General features: G+C 37.3%; 1 protein-coding gene across 1 annotated transcript in view; it reads left to right on the top strand.

The window, feature by feature from the left end:
* Positions 1-21509, top strand: part of TTC7A (tetratricopeptide repeat domain 7A) — a 155918-nt gene that overhangs the window by 100502 nt on the left and 33907 nt on the right. The window contains exons 17-19 of the mRNA XM_015816404.1: positions 512-609; positions 4693-4827; positions 19542-19744. Coding sequence (XP_015671890.1) covers positions 512-609; positions 4693-4827; positions 19542-19744 — 436 coding nt within the window. The remainder of the gene's footprint in view (positions 1-511; positions 610-4692; positions 4828-19541; positions 19745-21509) is intronic.

The raw sequence follows: 21509 nt of genomic DNA, 5'->3' as shown, positions 1-21509 counted from the left end.
AGATTTTCCGCAGCAGAAGCCACTTTGCTAAAACCTATCTGATTAATCCAAGTGCATCGATCACCACTGACATCATCATCCTGCCTTGGCAGTTTGCTTTATCAAAATTTTCACACAGTATGGCTTGTGACACAACAAACTTCTGTCTTTACTGCCTGAGTAATTTTGACCGCCACTATGTCATATGCCCCCACATTTCAGCTTTCAAAGTTGATAGATGCTCATTTTCTAGGACTGATTATTACTATTATTTAAATTTCTCCCATCTTTCTGCAGAAGCATTTCCTTTTCCTTTGATTCCCCACAACAATTCTGTAAAGTAAAGTTGGATTGAAACAAAATAATGGGCCCAAAATCACTCACTGAATCTTCATGATTGAAAGTTGGCTAGAACCTGGGTCTCCCAAATTCTAGTCCAAGCCCCCATCTACTACGGCGTTCTGGCTCTAGCATATCCCCTGCCTTTTAAGTAAATTGTAATTAACATGTTTATCCTGTTGTTCTTTTCCAGTGATTCAGAAAAGGCAAACAGTTTGATTGAGATAGTACCAGCCAAGAAGAATAATAACGTGTATCTTACTCTACCTGATGCCCATGATAACGATTCCGGTAAGAGAAACAAAAGATATTAATGGATGCCCTAAATCCAGTGTGAACAATCACATATAAATAGATTTCATTTTTTAAATTCAATGCATTCTGCCATACAAACGTCTTATTCCCTGCTAATATGAGGAATGCCTTTATTTCAAGATTTTATTATATTACCCTGTTAGTGATAGCAACATTTTTGTGGATAGAAAACTAAAAATAGATCAATGTTAGGTCAATGTTCTCCAATTTGACACAGTATGTTGAATTATATATCTCATAACCAGCAGCCAATATGTGCTGTATGTTGTATCAGTTGCCTTTGATGGCTCTATATTGCTTCCATCGCCACAGACAATATACCTCGGTGTCAATAAATACTCATTTCCTGAGTGTGAGATTTTTATAGGCATTGTTTCACTGTTACTAGACTTAATTCTGGATTAGGAAAATCTAATCTAGCAGAATTCTTTCTGTGTTCTCAACGAAGTTCCGAGGAACATTGTTGCAATAAAAGTATAGCTACACCATGGATTTATGAAATATTGTCTTTTTCACCCATGTCACCCAGGAATAAAGAAATTGCAATTCAGTATTATTAAAGGCCACATCTGTCTATTTTATAATGCCACATAGATGCTGAATTGGTTAAAATGGCTGGCTGACTTGCAGACATAGCAGGAATGTGCAATTAAATTACAGAAGTGTGTCAGACAGATTCTCTCTACATAATCAACCTTGTAGCTTACCTTGAAGACATGATAATCACATCCATAAATTCAACCCATATTCATATAGAGCAAGCAACAGTTACTAAATAAACTGTTGAATAAAATCTTATTTTTGATGGACCCCTGATCAAGAAATTATGCAAATAAGTGTTCACATGCTCAGAGATGTAGCTATTTGCAAAGTGCCCCACCAGAAAGCTGATGTCAGTTTAATGAAGATGTGAAAGGTCAGTGACAAGCCAAAAGTAGTACTTTATTTTCAACTGATTGTTGCTGTTTGTGAATTTGACACATCTTCAGTAAAGAGATTAGTGGGAATATAGAGTATAGAGTGAAGTCCAGGGAAGCAAGGAAATTGTGTATATTATGGCTTCAGCAATTAATCTCAGGGTTTCCAAGTTCCAGTACAATGGTAGAAAACTTTGAGGTCCAGATTGACTCTTCATGATCTTTCATTACTCTTTAGAATGATTAAAAAAATGGAGAAAATTATTCCAAGGGCTCCTTTTCTTGGGTTCTTGTGTCCAGATATTCAATGCCAGAAAGAACTCTTAATTTTGTTCCTCTCAAGGCTATTTTCAGGAGACTGGAACCTACAGGAGAAAAACTGTTCTTTCCTAGAAGGCAGAGGCAAGACTGATGACATTTATTCTTAAGAAACAGGATGCAGTTTTGTTTTGCCCTTGCATTCTTAATTTTTTTCTGGTGGCTCCATCTCTCCAGTAACTGAAATTATTATTGCACAATTGAGGTAATTTTACACAATAAGATTATAAGAGTTGTGATGTCAGGAAAAGAAATCTATAAATGCAAGTAAATGCCAACTGAGCAAATGATTCTTGGCATAGTTACGTTACTGAATGTTATATTTGAAGTTTATTTGATTTCAAATAGACAACTTGCCTTTTGATCAGATGGCTTTTAAGTCTATTTACAACAAACTAAGAGGACAGAAGAAAGCCAGTTGGAAGATAGAAAAAGCCAAGCCTTGATATGTTTCCTAGAAATGAGCTAGCTACTGAAAGCTTAGGATCATAAATTCTGCAATAAGCCTAAGGGGAATTTATGTGTATTCATGAAGTGTGGTTTCATATTGCCCTAGGTATAGTTCAGGGGTAGGCAACCTTGGCTCTTTTATGACTCGTGGACTTCAACTCCCAGAATTCCTGAAGTCCACGAGTCATAAAAGAGCCAAGGTTGCCTACCCCTGGTATAGTTATACTGAGATATGAATAGGCTCTTCTTATCCAGGCCATGCGAAATGTGCTTGCAGCAATCATGAAGCCTAGGGAGAGACTGGGGAAAATGAAGACCTTGACATTCCCCAAATCCTCTGGGCACCATGTTTGTTTTCTGGGATATGTCTCCATGATTGTAGGCATAAGGCACAATTTGTCCAATATTAAACAATATTCTTCATGTAAAGGATGACATACCACTATCCGATGATGTCACGTTTCAACTTATTTCATATTTGATAGAAGAAGTTTCTCTTTTTTTGCTTAGGAAGGCTGTATAAAGAAGAATTTTAGCTTCAAGGGATATTTGGTGGGCTACTTGTCATAGGACAAAAACATATCTGTGGTTGAACAGTAGTCAAAATGAGTAGTCTAAGATTCTACCTAACCACAGTAAAAGAAATTGTAGTTCACAAGTTTACAAACGCTAAATTCCTCTCAGAATGTGGTGATGCAATCTGTGTTCTTAGAAACCTGCAAAGTATGTATGTATCTATGTATCTATGTATCTTATCATAGGGTAACTCTGGGTGGCTTATGATTGTAAGCTACCCAAAGTTACCTTATGGTAAGATACATAGATATCCAGTTTAGATAACTGGATAGCTAGCTAGGTAGGTAGGTAGGTAGGTAGGTAGGTAGGTAGGTAGAGCTGGAGGGAGGGAAGGAAGTGGGCGCAGGGTCGGGGGGGGGATCTGTTGTTAATCACCTCTACTGTAATGCTCCCAATTGGTCTTTAGGCTCTTACAAAAGGTCAGGAGGGTTGGGGCCAACCCCACATAGGGAGGCAAAATGTTCCAGCAGACAGATGCAGTGGCAGAGAAGGCCCTACTCCTGGACCTACTAACTGGAATAATTGGGCCAACGGGACCCACAGCATGCGTCCTTTGCCAGCACAGGTGGGACAAGCAAAGGAGTCATTCAAATAACCTGGCTCTATGCCATGAAGGGCTTTAAAGGAGATTATCGACACTTTTAAATACATTCAGAAGCAGACTGGCGGCCAATGCATCTCATGGAGGAGTGGTTTTACATGGGCCCTTCTTTGGGCCCCGTGCCACTGCACTCTGCACCAGCTTTTGAATGTTCTTCAAGGGAGCCCCATGTAGATACACTATAATAGTCCAACCATGAGATGACTAGGGCCTGAATGACTAAGTGCAGGGGCTTCTGATCCAGGAAAGGCAGCAATTGGCACACAATCTGAAGTTGTGCAAGGACTCTCCTAGCAGCAAATGCCACCTGCTCTTCAAGCAGGAGTCATGGGTCCAGGAGAACCTTCAAGTTGCAGACCAGATCTATCAGGAGTAGAATCAAAGATGACAAAGTCCTGGATCTCGGGGCAAGCCATTCAGTCTATATACCAATTGGGACCAGCCTTGAAGAAAGGAGACAAACCAGGGCAAAACTGTGCCACCACCCAGCCCCAGCCCGTAGATGGCCCACATTTTCCAATCTGGCATCCTCATTGGCAATGGCTTTCTAAGCTTCTGGGCATAGTTCCCTTTCTTATGTTTGCAGTCTTGAAATTTTAAAAATTGCATCTGGGACTGTTCATACCTACAGACTGTCTGATTGCTCCCTGATACACCATATGAACTACAGTTTAAATTGTAAAGACACAAACTCCTAGCCTTTACAATTGCAAAATTAGGGTTTAATGTGTGAGGAAAATATCTGTTGTACAATATACTGCAACCTTAGAATTCTGTTTAACAGGTGCCAGCATTGGAATGCTTGTGAAGATTTTTTAAAAGAAAACAATTCAGAGTACCCCTAGCAGCAGAAACTTTTGGTAATGCTGCTTCATTATTGGTTTGGAAGTACATAAGGACATAAACAATGCCCTGCATTCTGTTCTTGCAATGGCCAACCATCTGCACAAATAAGTCCACTAGTTTCCCAGGAGATGGCCTTCAGAGACAGCCACACTGCCGTCAAGACTAATAATGATTTCTGCTTTAGACCTTTTTCATTAGCCAAATACTATCATTTGAATTACATTGTTAACCTCAATAGCTTGACTATGTGTATTTAGTTGATCATAATAAGGAAATTGCCTCATTGTGAATTTATTTGAATAGTTCATTACAGCATATTTATTTAATCAGTATTCTGTTTCTATATTCCAGGTTCCCAGCGAGCATCTTCCATTGCAGCATCACGACTGGAACAGGCCATGTCAGAGATAACTATGCAGAGTTCTGCCTCAAAGCAAGGGCCTATTCAGCTGTGGACAACTCTTGAACAGATCTGGTTGCAGGCTGGTAAGTTGTATTCATGTGATTATTCATTCTGAGATTCTGACAATCATCTTGGCATAAATACTGTGGTTGCAAAGTATCTTCTACACAGATTTGTATTAGTAAGTAGGCAAAAGTTGGAACAACGGCAATCTTGCTTTACAATCTTCTGGAAGGCCACAGGAAGCCATCTGGTAACTGGATAATTTCATCATAGTTTCTGGGTTTGGGGGAGGGGGGTGTTGGGGGTATGAATAGAAATAGAATTATAGTGGGAAACTTCTTAGAGGAAAGCCACCCCTATCTGGGGGCTTCAGAGCATTTAAAGGAAGAAATGAGAATAGTTTTCAAACTTTAATTTTGGAGAGAAAATCACAGAAAGGTCATAATTATGGAAATTCAGCCATTTTGTCATCGAAATGTGGCAGAATCCTAGGATGATAGGATATTGGAGATTACATGCAAACTTTAGATCATCCATCTATATTATCTTACCTGAGGTCCACATTGCCATCATCAGAAGACAAGATTGGCCTTTAATTCCATGTGTCCCTATATGTTTGGTGAGAAGTCATACACAAAATAAATGCATTAAATTTACAAGAGGCTTAATTTAACATTTATTTCATTTTTAAAAAAGGAGGTAAGCCTGAACCATAGCAGAAAATTGCCATTTTTTTTTAGAAATGTTGAGAATATCAAATATATCTATGAGTTGCCTACCTCTTCTGACAGAATATAATAATAATAATAATGATGATGATGATGATGATGATGATGATGATGATGATGATGATGATGATGATGATGATGATGATTTTATGCCACCCATCTCCCCTATAAGATGACTATGGAGTTGCAGTTTAAGTAATAAGTCCTATGAAGAAAGGCTGGATGAATTAAGTGTATCTATATATTTAATATATTTAATTTTTAAAATATATTTCTACAATGCATTCATATTAAAATATCACAAAGTAATGTATACAAAATGCAATTAAAAAGGAAAAATCTGTCATAACATAAACACAAATACAATAAATTATAGAGCATTTAAAATTGTAGCTGCATTAGTAATCATATTTAGTGTTTCAATTGGGATAGACAGTTTCCATAGAAATCTGATTTCAAATCTGAGGAAAAAAAGGTCGAGGTAGAATCTCTCAACATATTTATAAAATCAAGGACTTAAATCCTTGCTTGCAAATTGCAACAACATCGGTGCTATTTTTCTGGGGAAAATCAAAGTGTATTGACCAACATCGCTTTCCTAAATTTTATGCTGATCTTCCACCTACCATATAGTTAGGTTTGTCCTTATTAGATTTTGCTGTGATCAAGGAACAAGTAAACAATCCCAGCATATTGTTCTGTTCTATTCCAGAGGCAAGTGAGGTTCCTCACCAATGGATGCAATAGAGAGGCAGGCTTCAATTCACAAGGATCAGAGGCTATACAAATTAGACAGATATTTGGAAGATAAAATGTTGCTTCCAGGATTACAGGCAATGTAATGCTGAAGGCTGCTTGCTGGACAAAAACAGTCCAAGAGAATTTTCATCCGAGTATCCTGCTCATCTCTAATGAAACATTCACTAGCTTTTATATCTTGTCTTCATAATCTGGAAACAGAAAGTTCTTGATAAAACAAATCCTAGACACTTTTTTTTGCTGAAAGTTCAATCAACAGCTGTACTTTTTTTTCAGGTTAAAAAGGCCTGAACTAGCAATAAGGAGAACTTTGATCCCAGGTGGTTCATCTGCACTTTAAAAAGCCATTTAACTTCTCAGGACAGAAATCCAATTGTTTCTGCCTGAGTACTTTAGTGACAAGAAGAATGATTTTGACACTGCTTTCAAATGCATTCAGAGTTTCAGATCAGTGTTTTACATAAACCAGCTCTAAGCTTCTTTCCATGTGTATCCATGGCAAGTTGATATGGTTCATCAACAATAAACTGCCAGAACAATAAACTGGTCCCCCCCCCAAAAAAAAGTAACTGCAGATCTGTTCTGCAGAGGACAGGCCATCCATGAAGCACTTGCTGCCATTCTCAGAACCCAGTGGCAAAATAACAATGAAATCTTTTTTCTTTCTTTATAAAAGAAAGCTAGTCTTGAGCCCAAGACTGGTCATCATTTGGCAGGTAAGGCAAGAGGGAGTCACTATGCAATGTGAAGATCTTAGGTTGTTTTCACACAACATGCTACCCACATTTAACTGATTTATTGTTTACTAAACCAACCTAATCGCCTGGGTTCAAAACACCATAGAGCCAACATACACAAAGAACATCTAGCTATATTCAGACAACATATTTATCAGTGATTTAGTTAATAAATGATATTTATGTATTTATATCCCACCTTTTATTATTTTTACAAATAACTCAAGATGGCAAACATATCCAAAGCATGTTCCTCCTCTTATTTTCCCCAGAACAACAATCCTGTGAGGTGAGTTGGGCTGAGAGAATGAGTGACTGGCCCAAGATCACTGAGCTGGCTTTCATGACTAAAGTGGGACTTGAATTCATTGTCTCCCGTTTTCTGGCCTTAACCACTAGACCAAACTTGTTGTCAGACCTGCACCAGTCAAGTCCCTTAGGACAGGGGTCCCCAACCCCCAGTCCGTGGACTGGTACAGGGCCACAGCATGCCAGCAACTGGTCCGCACAAACAAGCAAAGCCCCATCCATGGGATGCAGGCAGTACACAAAACCACACACTCTCCAGTCCATGGGAAAACCTTTCTCCATGGAACTGGTCCATGGTGCCCAAAAGGTTGGAGACCTCTGCCTTAGGAAAGAAAGACCCTCAACTCCATTTGGGTGAAGTTATAGGTTCTTTTACTAATGGTTGCTGGCTAGAAAGTCAGGCTAGAACTAAATTTCTCGTGTGAAAAGTTATGAATTTTTCCACTCATCCCAGCCCTCCCCCCCATGATCAGTTCATCTTTAGCCAATGAAGAGCCCCATAGGTGTTATGAGAAATGCTAAGATCATTGGGGCAGTCCACATTCCATTCTCAGGGTGTGTGGCCTTGAGTGCTGGCGCAAACTGGTTCCATGCTTCCCTGGTCTTTGTCAAGCTGTCATCCCTCCTCCCTGTTTCCCATCCCATGCATATTTATTGCCCACTTGGCCTCCCCCCCCATGCTTCCTTCTCCCCGGCCTTTGATGGTAGGATGCCAGTGAGGCACCAAGCCAAAGATGGCAGACCTGACACGTATCCAATTTCTTGGGTTCACAAAAGATATTAACCTAAACAAAAAGGAAGATTTGCAAGCATGCTAGGCTGAAACATGGGTGACCAGTTTGATTCAGTGTGTTATGCAATAATAACTTCTGATCCAGATTAGCCAATTTAACCTAGTTTGTCATATGTGCCCAACTTTTTTTTAGTAAAGAAGAATGAATAGCCATCCTGTATTTGTGGATTTATTTAGAAATTCAGGAAAATATTGCACTGATCTCCAATTCTGTTACTGTGAATTCTGAGATAGCGACTATAATCTATAGATCTAATAAGTCTACATCTCAGCTAGTCCTTATGTCTCCAGTCTGGAGGAAGGTCGATAAAGAGGAAGAGGAGGATGGACTTCTCATCCAAGAAGCAGAGCTGCAAGGAATTTAAAGGAATAGCTCCATTTCTTGCAACTGTGCACTGTTGAATAGCCCCAAATGATGAAGATATGGAGAACCAAAAGCCTTGAGAGTCTGGCTAATGGTATAAAGACTGTTACCTTTATATTTGTTTGTTAACTTGCAGAGATGTCTGACTAAGTATTGTTGGAAACAGGATGGCCATCTAATTTATTTGCAGTTGAGTGAACAGGTATCACAAAAATTTAGAGATGGATCTCAAAAATCTTCTAATCAAACCCCTGATCAGTGCAGGATTAGCTAAAGCATTTTAGACTACCTCTGCTTGAAGACGTCAGTGAAAGAGAATGTAGCTCTTTGTGAGGTAACCTATTCCACTAGTAAACTTTTCTTGCCATCTGAAATTCCTCCAAATATCTAACTTCCGTGTAGTTTCGATCCAGTGCTTCTATGTCTGCCCTCCAGGGCAACAGCGAATAAGTCCACTCCTCTTTCCTTTTGCTCTCTGAGGACAACTATCACATTTCTCCGTGATCTTCTCTTCCACAAGCTAAGCATACCAATTCCTCTAACCATTCCGCATAAGATTTGATTTCCAGTTCTCTCATCATCTCTGAACTTGTTCCAGTTTCTCATTGTTCTTTTTAGGTGGCAGGTAAATCCTATCCTGAATTGCAACTTCTTGGTTTGGGATGTTGTACAGGTAGTCCTCGACTTATAACAGTTCATTTAGCGACCTTTTGAAGTTACAATGCCACTGAAAAAAGTGACTTACAACCTTTTCAGCTTCCCCATTATCATGTGTTCAAAATTCAGATGCTTGGCAGCTGGTTCATATTTATGACTGTTGCAGGGTCCCGGGGTCATGTATTCACCTTTTGTGACCTTCTGACAAACAAAGTCAATGAGGAAGCCAGATTTACTTAACAACTGAGGCAAAAAAGGTTGTAAAATGGGACAAAATTCACTTAATAAATGTATCACTTAACAACAAAAATTTTGCGCTCAATTGTGGTCGTAAGTTGAGGACTACCTACATCTATTCTGTTCCGTGTTGAGATTTTCATTAAGGCAGAGGTCCCCAAACTTTTGGGCACCAGGGACCGATGACATGGCGAGAGGTTTTTCCATGGACCGGAGAGGGTGTGGTTTTGTGTGCTGCCTGCATCCCGTGGATGGGGCTTTGTTTGTTTGTGCGGCCTGGTTGCTGGCATGCTGAGGCCCGGTACCGGTCCACTGACCAGGGGTTGGGGACCCCTGCCTTAAGGCATGAAAAACCTATAACTCTTCAAAAGCTGATTGGCTACAATTTTCATCAACCTTAGTACCATAGTTGATAGTGAAGCATAAGGGAAGTTACAGTTTCTCAATCTTAGCAACTTATCAAGATGTGGGGACCTCAACGCCCAGAATTCCCCAGCCAGCATGCTTTTAAAGTTGTTGAGGTTGAGAACCGCTGGTCTAATCTACCAGGATTTCCTTCTCAGGCTGTAGTATTGTAAGAATTCTGGGGATCACAACCCTTCATAGGTAGATACTTCTAGTTTGAGATCCTTATATGAGGAATTGTAAATATGAGCACAAAGAGTTTATGTTCAAAATTGTTTTACTCCTACTCTACTCCTTCCCACCCTCTTTTATAGGTCTATTTACAAAGCTGTTATATGAGTAGCCTGGCTTCCCACTCATTTCCTATCTAAAGTAAGATTTGGCATATGAATACCTAAAAAAAGGAAAAATCAAGTTTTTTTCAGATATTTCTTCACAAAGTAAAGATTTACAGCCTATTTCAAACAGTCCTCCATTCTCCCAGTCTGATTTCTGTAACCCTCTGTAAATTAGTTCCATAGATTAATTGTGTTTCCGGTTCACCAGTAAGCAAAATAAATGACTAACAGAAGCATAAAATTTAATTTCTTGGAAGCACATGTTTATTGTCAATTTAATCTGCTTTCCAAGCCCTTTTTTTTTTCTTTGTTGGCTAATGTCAACAAAGTTTCTTCTCACCAATCAACCACCATTTTTTTATTGTGCTGCTAGAAAAATTCTGCCTGTATCAAGTTGTTTTATTTATTTTCTATAGAATGAACAATAGGATGGAAATTGGCTTTTCAACTTTTTAAAAAAACTTAACCTAAATTAAACCACCCACATACATCATCCTCTACTGATTTTCAGTCCACCCTTTGAATAAATAATCCTCACTGTTAAAACCATCCTCACTGCCATGAATATATTTTATTGTTCTCGTTTACATACATTTCATCTTGTTACATTTGTGGTTTTGTTTTTGTTTTTTGTTTTTTAATTGTGACAATGCAAATACATTTATGAGCCCACACAGATTCAGAAAAGCTGACAAAATCCAGAGAAGTGCTATTCAGTGCTCACATTTTCAAACTGCTTATGTTTCCAACCGATTTCATTTCTCCTCCCCCTCCCTTTGGTAGATAAAATTATATTGTTAGTTGCTAACAGATAGTTGAATATGATAAAGTCCTTATGCAATATTCTTCCTGTTATCCTCATTTAGTTCCCAATTCAGCAGGTTATTTTAATGCATCTAACTATTTTTTATGCCTATGAATTAAATCCACTGATCATGTGTTCAGCACTTCACCAGATATTTCAATACCTCTCTGAAGAAGGCTGCCCCTCCCCCCCATTTTACCTAGGCTTTTAAAAGATGGAACTTTCAGATAAAGCCAGCATTATGGGCAACTTTGTTTATAGCCCATGGCATTCTCCCCCACAAGTCTGTTCTGCCTCATTTCCATATAAAAGAAATTTTATTTTTAAAATTCAATTTGGTATCTAAATATGTTTCTTAATTTTTTAAATAATATAAAAAGAACCCTCCAGTAAGCTGTTTTCTCTAGATATGTACAGTATTTTGGCCAAGGGACACTTTTGGAAAGTAGAAAACATGGCTTTGTCACAAAATGGCTGACATAAAGGATCTCACTATTCACAAAATATCTGCTTACCAAAGGAATCAATTAGAACGTTTGCTCTTTGCTATTTCTTTTACCTCCCGAAGATCTTATTGATACCCCAGGTTTTTTTTTTCTTCCAAAGCAGGTGGGCTTCCTTTCAAACGAAACATTGAAGCATGATTTTTGTTTTCTAAATATACATTTGAGGTTTATGAAGAGTTCACCATTGTGATATTTAAAGCCAGCACAGTAAATAAAATCAAGCCAGACATAAAATCCAAGGATGCCAAAATAAATGGTGCCTGACATGCATGGTCATTGCAGCCAAGGCAAATTCTCAACAACAAGGAACTGCAAATAAAACCCTTCTATGAAGTGAGCTCAAATCCTGACGATTTAATAAACACTTCCACTGAAATAATCTGTGATAAAAAAAGGAGGAGGAGGAGGAGACAACTAAGTAAAGGTCAGACAAGAGAGGGAGGGGCATGGCAAACATCTCGGTCTCAGAAAAGCACCTTCCTAGTTTCTTGGGCTATAAAGGCAAAGGGGAAGATATCTATTTTGAGAGTTGCAAGACTGATGCCAGCCTTCAAGGTAGTTCAGACAAGAAGCACCAACCATGAGTACTAACACTACCTTTATTGTTAGATTATAATAACAGTAACCATACCTTTACATTCATGAACCGTTCTCAGCAAGAATACTGAATTAATTTGCTGTTATCTTCTGGAATTTTTCAAAACTTCTCAGTCTCCTATCCAAGTAATAACCAAGTTTAACCTGTTTAACTTTTCAGATCATCATTGTTGGCTAAGCACTGTTAAAAGATAGTGGGTAAAAAAATATTTCTGTACATTAATCTGGGAGATGTCTGTTAACTTGGATAAACAAAATCTGCAGTGCCCCTGCTTAGCATTGACTAAGATGGTGCCTGTCATTACTCTCAGAACACAGGTGAACCTTTTGATGTTATTTTCTAGAACGGGAAGTTTAGAAAATCTTCCCATATAGTGTTTCATTCTTTTTAGAGGCATTTGCAGAATAAGGGTAGGAAGGGAGGCAAGTGTTGAAAATAGTATCAAATTAAAGCAATACAAACACCACCCCTTTTGTATAAGTGTTTTATTTATTATTAAATTTTTATTTATTAAATGTACTTTGGCCAAGGGGCCCATTTTGATGAAAGCCCAGATCCTGCAGATGCCTCTATCTTTTCATATACTTAAAAATAGCTGTATGTCTTCAGATTGTGCTGGAAAAAAAGAAAGGATGGAAATTCTTAGGGTTTTAATAATTCCTTCCACTAGCGATATTTATAATATGCCTTCCTTGTAAATATTGCTGATGTTTTTGACAGAATTTAATAATACTCAAGAGGCTGGTTTGCGTAGACATCGCACTGCTGAAAAAAGATCAAGGAATTAAAACTGAAAATGAGGTCATGCTGGCATTATTTGTAAATATAGTACATTTTTTTAAGAATACAAAGGGTTTTTAAGACTAACAGGTCTCTGTAAAGGCAGTCAGAGTTTGAGGATTATTTCATAATGTTCTTTTTACCCACTTGGCAGCAAAGATCCCTCCCCATTAGCCACAAACACCCTGCGTGTTAAAGGAACATGTTGTTATGTATAATTGCAGCACAGAGCCAACTGCTTTACAGTGGGTTAGATTGTTCATCTAGTTCTAGTTCTGTCCAAGTGGACCAAGGAAGGCTGTCCTAGAAGAAAAGATACCCTGTATTACCTGATCCTTTTATATGAGGGTTTGAACCAGAAGCTTTCTCCGGGAAAAGCATGTCCTCTCCCATTGTCTTTTTCCTCTGAGAAATGAGAACTCAACCACATTTAGTTCTTCTTCAATTTTTCCCCACCTCTCATGAGTGTGAGAAACAGGATCCTCAGACTATTTTCCTGATGCCACCTGAGAAGGTCTTCATTAGCAGGAAGAAATCCTGTTCACCCACAGATACTGTAATAATAATAATAATAATAATAATAATAATAATAATAATAATAATAATAATAATAATAATAATAATAATAATAATAATAATAATAATAATAATAATAATAATAATAATAATAATTTAAAAAAAGTTGGAAGGGACCTTGGAGGTCATCAAGTCCAACCCCCTGCTCAGGCAGGAACCCTACACCATTTCAGACAAATGGCTGTCCAGTCTCTTCTTAAAAACTTCCAGTGTTGGAGCATTCACCGCTTCTGGAGGCAGGTTGTTCCATTGGTTAATTGTTCTAACTGTCAGGAAGTTTCTCCTTAGTTCTAAGTTGATTCTCTCCTTGATCAGTTTCCACCCGTTGCTTCTCGTCCTGCCGTCAGGCGCCTTGGAGAATAGCTTGACTCCCTCTTCAAATAATATAAAAATAGGGAAAATGATTTAGCTTTGGGGATAGTCAATAACCTAATGAATACTGAATTGAGATGTTATTTGTCTTTATCAGATCCATTGATTAAATTGAAATAAATATGCTCATAAAAAAGCTCAGGATCTTTACTTTTGAAGATCTTTGAGATTAAATTGAATTGCCTTGCACTTTAATGACAAAAAAGTTATTATGAATTTTGTCAGAAGGTAATGTAACTGCATTCCAGAACCCATGTATTTAGAAATATGTCTTCTGGCCTTGACCCCTGATGCTTGATGTATGGTCTCCATTAGCTGTACACTGCTCAGCTTTGACATATTTCTAAAATGCATGGACATCCTTGTACTACTTTTGAAGTTATATTTTTCAATCTCTAATACTGAAGATATAAAGTAGCTCCCAAAATTAGGCAGTTTTTGGAAGAAATGATATACAAAAATGTACCTTTCCCAGAGTGTTATCTAAATTACTCGATTACTGGTTCCTGAGAGGATTGAGAAAGGGGCTGGAGGGAAGCTAAATGGTGGGAGGTGTGGCTGGTGGGATTGCCACACTCAGGTCAACCCTCCTGCCACTCATCTTTCTAAGGGATAGGGTGTATTGCCCACCTTGTTCTCTTAGTCACTGGCATGTCTAGGCTAGTATTGCCAGAATCTTCTGTTCAGCTACTCTCAGTTACTATCCCTTTGTCCATCTAAGCATGCTTCCTGCCAAAGGCTGACGAGAGGAACCCTTACCTAGAAAAAGACTTAACAACCTTGAGTCAGACTGAAATAGCTAAATAACACACCTGACCCTTCTTACAAATGAAGGTGTTACTTTACAGCAACCTTTTACAACTAGATTTTGTCAAGACACTAAGGGTTCCATGCAAGATTATGACTGACATTTTTTTTTGAACTATGCATGCTACATAATACTAGCATTCACAGTAGTGATCATTATTGCATGCTGTGACTCAGCTGCAGCCTGCTGCTCCTTTATTATTGTAAGCATTGTAAAACATGGGTTGTGAGTAGGTTAGATGTGAATTGTATTGTGAAGTTTTTGTATTTTTTGCAATTTTTAATACAAGTATTTTCTGAGACCTGAAAATTACTTCAAGGATTTCTCCAGGGAAAAAAGTTTGAGAAACTCTGCTTTTAAAGATTGAAAATAATTGTTTTCTGTTCTTTCTTTTGTTACTGTGACAATATTAATGTTGTCAGCTCTTACCTTGGTAGTCTAATAGTATCTGATACCAGGAAACTGAATAATCGTAATTATTTATTTTAAAAATATTTTTCTCCAATAGCATTAGGAAGAATTACTAATTTTCTGTTGAAATATTTTAGCTTTAATAAACCAGTTCAGTAAAAACAAAATAGTCATCTAAAGATTTTATGAGGGCTTAATAACTGTTGTACATAGATCATAACAATGTTTACAGTAACAAAACTTGATCCATGTCAGCAGATTGCATTAGTATTCTTGCCCAGTATTTCTAGTAAATACATCTGGGGGGGGGGGGGTTGCTAATAGTTTTAAAATAAAATGACCTGTTTTTTTCTAATGCTCCTTTATGAAACATTCAGTTATGCAAAACGTTTTTAAACTTAAGCTAAACAAGATTGTTTTAAAGAATTTCTATCTTATTATTCAGCTGAAAAGATTCCCAGAATGGTTTCCATCGGATCAATAGTTTCCAGAGATGTATTTATGTTATTATTTCTTTTTGCAGCAAAACAATAGAGGCAATTTAAAGACTGATAAATGTACAATTTAAAAGAAAAGAAAAGAACATAAAAGAAAGAAGAATGTTTCATCAATATATAAAATACTTATAATGGGGCCAAAGGAAGCTGGTCTCAAAATAGAACTAAATGGTGCAGTCCTACATAATTCCTCTCTATTCAGGCAGTTGGATTGACTGCAAACAGATGATAGAAGGAGTCAAATAGGACAGTTTTCAGCCATTCCATTTATTCTCATCAAATAAGATGGAATGGCTTTGATTCTCTGAAACTGTTAACATCAAACATGAAGGAATTGAGATTCCAAGGTTGTGTATTGATCTCCACTATAATGAGCTATTTAAATCTTAGAAGCAAAGAATGATGCTTGTGATGTTGCCAAAATTCATTATGATGACTACCTCTGTCTAGGGATATGCATATCAATGTCAATTAGATCCACCCAACAATACAAAATGGGAATTTAGAGCTGAGATTTTGCAACAGTTTGAAAAAGAAATATAAAACAAGAGGACTCAGAACTGCAAGTAACCATCAGTTTTGTGGTCCCCAAAGTAGGTGGAGCCCAAATTCCTTGAATTGGGAGGAGTTTGAGAGTGGTGTTGTGGGTCAAACTGGATACTTTAAGTCTGACAGATGGTTAGGATACTCATTTCTGCTTTAAAGCCCCTGAAACCCCCCCCCCTTCCCTGATTCTTGTAGTGAAGATTTTAAGCCTTTGAGTTCACTTCTGATGTAAAGAATTATCTAATGGTCTAGAGATTGTCTATATTTTTATAGTATATCTATAAATCTATAAGATATACTTGTATCTACTTAATAAATATCCTATTTTTTTGCTCAGATGAGAACTCATGGCAACTAACTTAACACAAATTCAGTATTGAAATACAAAAGGAATGCTAACATAATTTAACAATTGCCATCCTAGTGAAAGAATTCTGACTTCATAGATTTTCTAAATGCTGAGAGAGGGCCAAAGTACAGTATATTCCATAGCCTGGGAGCAATATGAAAAAAAAATCTATGTAATTGGGAAATCTTCGTAAGGATTTCTCCTGTAGATGTTAATGACCACATAGTTCTTAACAGGACAAAATCGTAACAGATAAGCCTATAGCCATTTGGAGCTTTAAATGCCAATACAACATATGCTGTTTCAGTGCAGGCATCATGTAGTTTCTGCACTTCGCATTGCTTAACATTTGCCTAATTGTCAAATATGTTGTGTGCAATCTTCAAGTAGTTTTCAAAGATAGCCACATAGAATATAATGCAATAGTCAAGATGAGATGTAATTATATTTAGGCATAGATCATTGCAACCAAAACTGACCAGCTGGCTCACTAGCCTTAATTGTGTGGAAGTACTTCTTGCCATTGTCCCTAAAAGCAGTGGCAGGTAAGGAACAAGGAGCACTTTGGGACTGCAGACCTGATGGTTCAGGGATAATGCAACTTCTTTCAAAACAAGTTGAACTTTGATTCCCAATTCCCATTTCTTATCTACACATTTCTGTCAGGTTTTGATTTAATTGCAGCTTTTTCATTTTACTCTCCCCTTGTTAACTTAAGCAATATTCAAGGATACCAATTGTTTCCTGGCAGTTGCATAGTAAAAAAAAAAAATAGAGGTGATAGAGTATCAGTTGTAATAGTGACACACCATTTCAAAGTTCTGGAAGTCACCCCAGCAGTTTTATGCATATGTTAAACAGCATGACAATAAGATAAATCCTATGAAGCACCATAAACAATGTCATGTAGAAATTTCCCAAGCAGGTTTTTAAACGTTGCCTACAGTACATGAAGGAAACCATTGCCTAACAATATCCCATTTGCCAGAAAATGCAGGAACACTCAACTGGACCACCATGTTCTTCTTCACCTTTCCCAGAAATAAAATATTTGAATTCCACAGATTTCCTAAGTAATTTCCTATGAGCTGAGGTCAGGAAAAAGCCACGTTAGGACACACATGTAAACTTCCTTCTTGCTGCCTGCTTGCTAGTGGTTCATAAATACAAAAGGCTCCTGAGGTATCGCAGAGATAAAATCAAAAGAGTTAGGAACACTGAGTTGCCCATGGAGAGTCAGAATTCATTAATATCCATCAAGTTCATGTTTGGACCCTATATTTGATTTGTTTTTGGGGGGATATTGTCATATTTCGTTTAATATATTATCTAATATGAGTCCTTGTTTCTTTAATGCACTTTTTAGCAATCTCTGGTTTTGGTGTTACATGTTATTGTGAATTTCTCCTTCATGGAGAAAAGATTTAGAGAATCTACATAATTTAATATTTGAAATGTTGAATTCAGGGTCAAAGAGAGAACCAGAATCAAGGTTAGCCTCAGTTGTTGAAAGTTGCTGATGACTTTATGTTAAACACTCTTTCTCAGCCTACCTCACAAGATTGTTTTAGAGTTAACATGAAGAAGATCCCTACAGTTGTTATAGGGTTCACTCATAACCATAGTGACACTAAAGTCATGAAATGTACATTGTGATATCTAAACACGAACTGTGCCTTTCCACATTTGTAGCATGACATCACATACAATTATGTAAGGGATAGTGTTTGCATCACAATATTGTACTATATCACTCACTTTTCCTCTCCTCCCCTCCCCTCCCCAATTTATGTGAAGTACCCTGGGTTCAAATAAAAAGGATATAAATATAAAAAAATAAATTCACTGATTCTCTCTTATCAGCAATGGCCAGCTTTATTTGTATGCAAATACTGCTATCATTTCTCTAATAACAAAGGAAGATTTAAAAAAAAAATTGCCAGGAGAGCACAAGTATTTTTCGATCTGGCGAGTGTAGCAGTTCTTTGGGCCACATATATCCTGTAAGAGGCCTGGATCTTGTATATTTTCTCTTTCATTAGAAATATTGATAGGCTGAGCTGCTTTTTGTTAAACTGATAAAAAAAACTCCCCCCCACTAGAAACCTAGTTTCAGAGCAGGCAGTGTTCCTGGTATTAAATAGCTTCATATGTTCACCAAAAGAATTACAGTCTTCTTCCCCACAGAGTGATAACAAAGGAGAAAGCTCTAAATGAATCCACATATTTGTTGTAAGGGCAGAAAAAAACCAAAGAAAGGACTGTATTCTACCAAATAGTGAGAAATGAGAAAGATTTTTTAAAAGCTACTTTTCTTTAAAATCCAGTTGTCATCTATCTTTTTGTTGATTTAAGTCCGGCAGGCACAAATAGAGGGGAACAGGTCATATTAATATCTTAAAAGTAATTGTGAGCCACAAAGCTGGTATGACCCAATTGTTTAGTGGCTGGGGGGTGCAGCAGCAGTGATGTCAGTGAGCCCTGGAAGTGCTTGAGAGCATGTATTTGGAGTCAGAGTTGGCTGTGGAAAACTAGGCTGAGACTGTGGATCTTCCTGGCAGTATCAACATTTGGCAGCAGCAAATTCAATGAGTTTTCAAAAAGTCACTAGGCCACACAAATCTGGTGACAGGCCACATGTTCTGCAGGCCTGGTTTAAGTAGACCAAATGAAAAATTCATTTTATGGCCAGAAAAAATCATCATCATCATCATCATCATCATCATCATCATCATCATCATCCCTTTAATATTATCGAACAACAGTATCTGCCTATCTTTGGAAAAGTCCCTTCAGAAATACTCAATAAGTGGACAAAAATGTCAAATCCATTCTTAACATCTGGCTACTGTGCAACCAACAATTCAACCTAGAAATAAGGGGGGGGAAATTCTGACAGTGAGAACAATCAATTGAATAACTTGCCTTCTGGAGTAGTGGGTGCTCTATCACTGGAAATTTTAAAAAATAGACTGGACAACCATTTGACCAAGATGGTATAAGGTCTCCTGCCTTGGGCCTGGACTATAAGATCTCCAAGGTCCCTTCAGCCCTATGATTCTCTGTTCCATACATATCTAGCACCTTTTGGAAATCCATGTGTCATAAGCAAATTATTTTTCCTGTGGTGATTATTTTTAAGTTATTAATATACTGAATATTTTATGGTCTCCAGAATAAAGCTGAGAATATATCCATGCTTTGTTTTGGGTTCTGTAGCTGAAGTCTTCATGGAGCAACAGCATCTCAAAGAAGCAAGCTTTTGTATCCAGGAGGCAGCCAGTCTCTTTCCCACATCTCATGCTGTGCTGTACATGCGGGGGAGGCTTGCAGAGATGAACGGCAGCTTGGAAGAGGCTAAGCAGTTGTATGATGAAGCATTAACTGTGAATCCAAATGGAGTGGAAATCATGAACTGTTTGGTAAGTGTGTACACGGGAACCAATCTATGTTTATGTCCTTGCTATGGCACTTGGAATCCCAAGAATTATTTTAGAATTCAGGTCAGCCATATGATTGGAAATATTTCTAGAAAGCTTTACTTGTACTTCAATGGAACTGCCATGTCTCTTAATGCTTTTAATGTTGCAATTCTAGTGAGCTCCTTACAATAGCAGGGATCCCTAATTTTTTGGGACTGGTGTTCACATTTGGGATGTTGAGAACATGTTGTGGGCATTCTTGCAATTTAGGTATTGTAGCAAATAATCAGATAAATTCTCCATAGAAATAAGAACTTAATTATTCTTTGGCAAGAGGTGATGGGTCCATCTAACCCAGTATTATTTTCACTGATTTAATAGCTGCTTTGCTCAGATTCAGATAGGACTTTTTCAATCTTTCTTTGAAGGTGAATGAATTAAGTGTGGGACTTCCTGCCTGTACCTCAGCTGCTCTGCTGCTGATCTCATCTGTGACTCTTCTCTGCTAATCTTCAAAATCTAAATTATTTAGCTATTACCACTTCCTGTGGAAGCAAATGCTCTGTGATATATGATGACAATTTTTGCTTAACAAATAAATATGCATTTCATATATGTTGCCTTGAGCCTTCTGTTCCAAAATTAGCCAACAGAATTATTTCAGCTCCATTTGTTCTGCACTAAGGATTATTTTATTGTTTTTTATGTTTGTTGTTTCCACTCAAGTTTTTTCTTACTAAATGAATTGTCTTCCCCACATTTCTTTGTTACTTAGCAGCAGTCTTTTGTTTGCGTATTGTGTCTCTGTATGTATGATTTCTATTATTGAAAGGCAGAAATAGTAACAATTATTTTTATATGACCACTGTATCTTTTCTGTTAGATTTGAAGTGCTTGGTGTCACTTAAACAGTCCAGTCTACTCCCAAGCCAAATTCCTCTTGTAAGCAGGACTTTTTGTCCTTGGTATGTCAGCATTAATTAATGCAGAATTCCTCCATTTCCCCTTAGGCTGTTAGAAAATATGATTTGAAAACACCAGGGCTGATTTTAAGCAAAGGGCATAAATCCAATGGCTAGCAGAGCAATCAATTGCAAGCAAAAATAAAGTTATAAGCACACTTGGGATTTTCTCCAAAGGTATTTATAACTTTGCTTCAAGGGATGGGTGTTCAAAGATGATAATTATTAAATTATTAAAATCTAATGCTATTCCATATTGATAGCCAAATATTGGAGCATTATTTCCTAAAATGTAAATTCCCTCTATTGTTTGGCATCTGCATTTTCACCTGCTAAAAGTAATGTGTTTGCAGCTGTAGGACTTGGTATATTCCATTGTATAACAGCAAATTAACCATAACCATATTATATATTTGATAACTTTTATCTAGATTTGGAGTGAAAGAACTGGTAGAAAAAATACTATATGCAACAGGAGGAGGAACCCAGAATTTCTAAAATATTTTAGATAAAAGCACCTCATCAGTACTATCACTCAGAACTCAATCTATAACTTAGCTTTGCCATGTGAGCTAATAAAGAGCTTATGTATATTATATCAATAAATATTTTAGAAATTAATTTTCACTGTATGTAGCAAACATGCTAAACTATGAGAATTCTTCAAAGTTGTTGAGATTTCTTAATAATACTGCATCAAGCTGTATGAAACACTAGTAAGCACTCCCAATGTATCCATTGCTCAGGCTGTTATTTTTCCAAACATAAGTTCACATTGGCCCTGTTATACATTGATTTCAAAA

This window comes from Protobothrops mucrosquamatus, unplaced genomic scaffold (assembly GCF_001527695.2).
Source record: "Protobothrops mucrosquamatus isolate PMUCROS unplaced genomic scaffold, P.Mucros_1.0 scaffold448, whole genome shotgun sequence".
NCBI classification, from domain to species: Eukaryota; Metazoa; Chordata; class Lepidosauria; order Squamata; family Viperidae; genus Protobothrops; species Protobothrops mucrosquamatus.
This window is presented reverse-complemented; position numbering and strand designations above follow the sequence as displayed.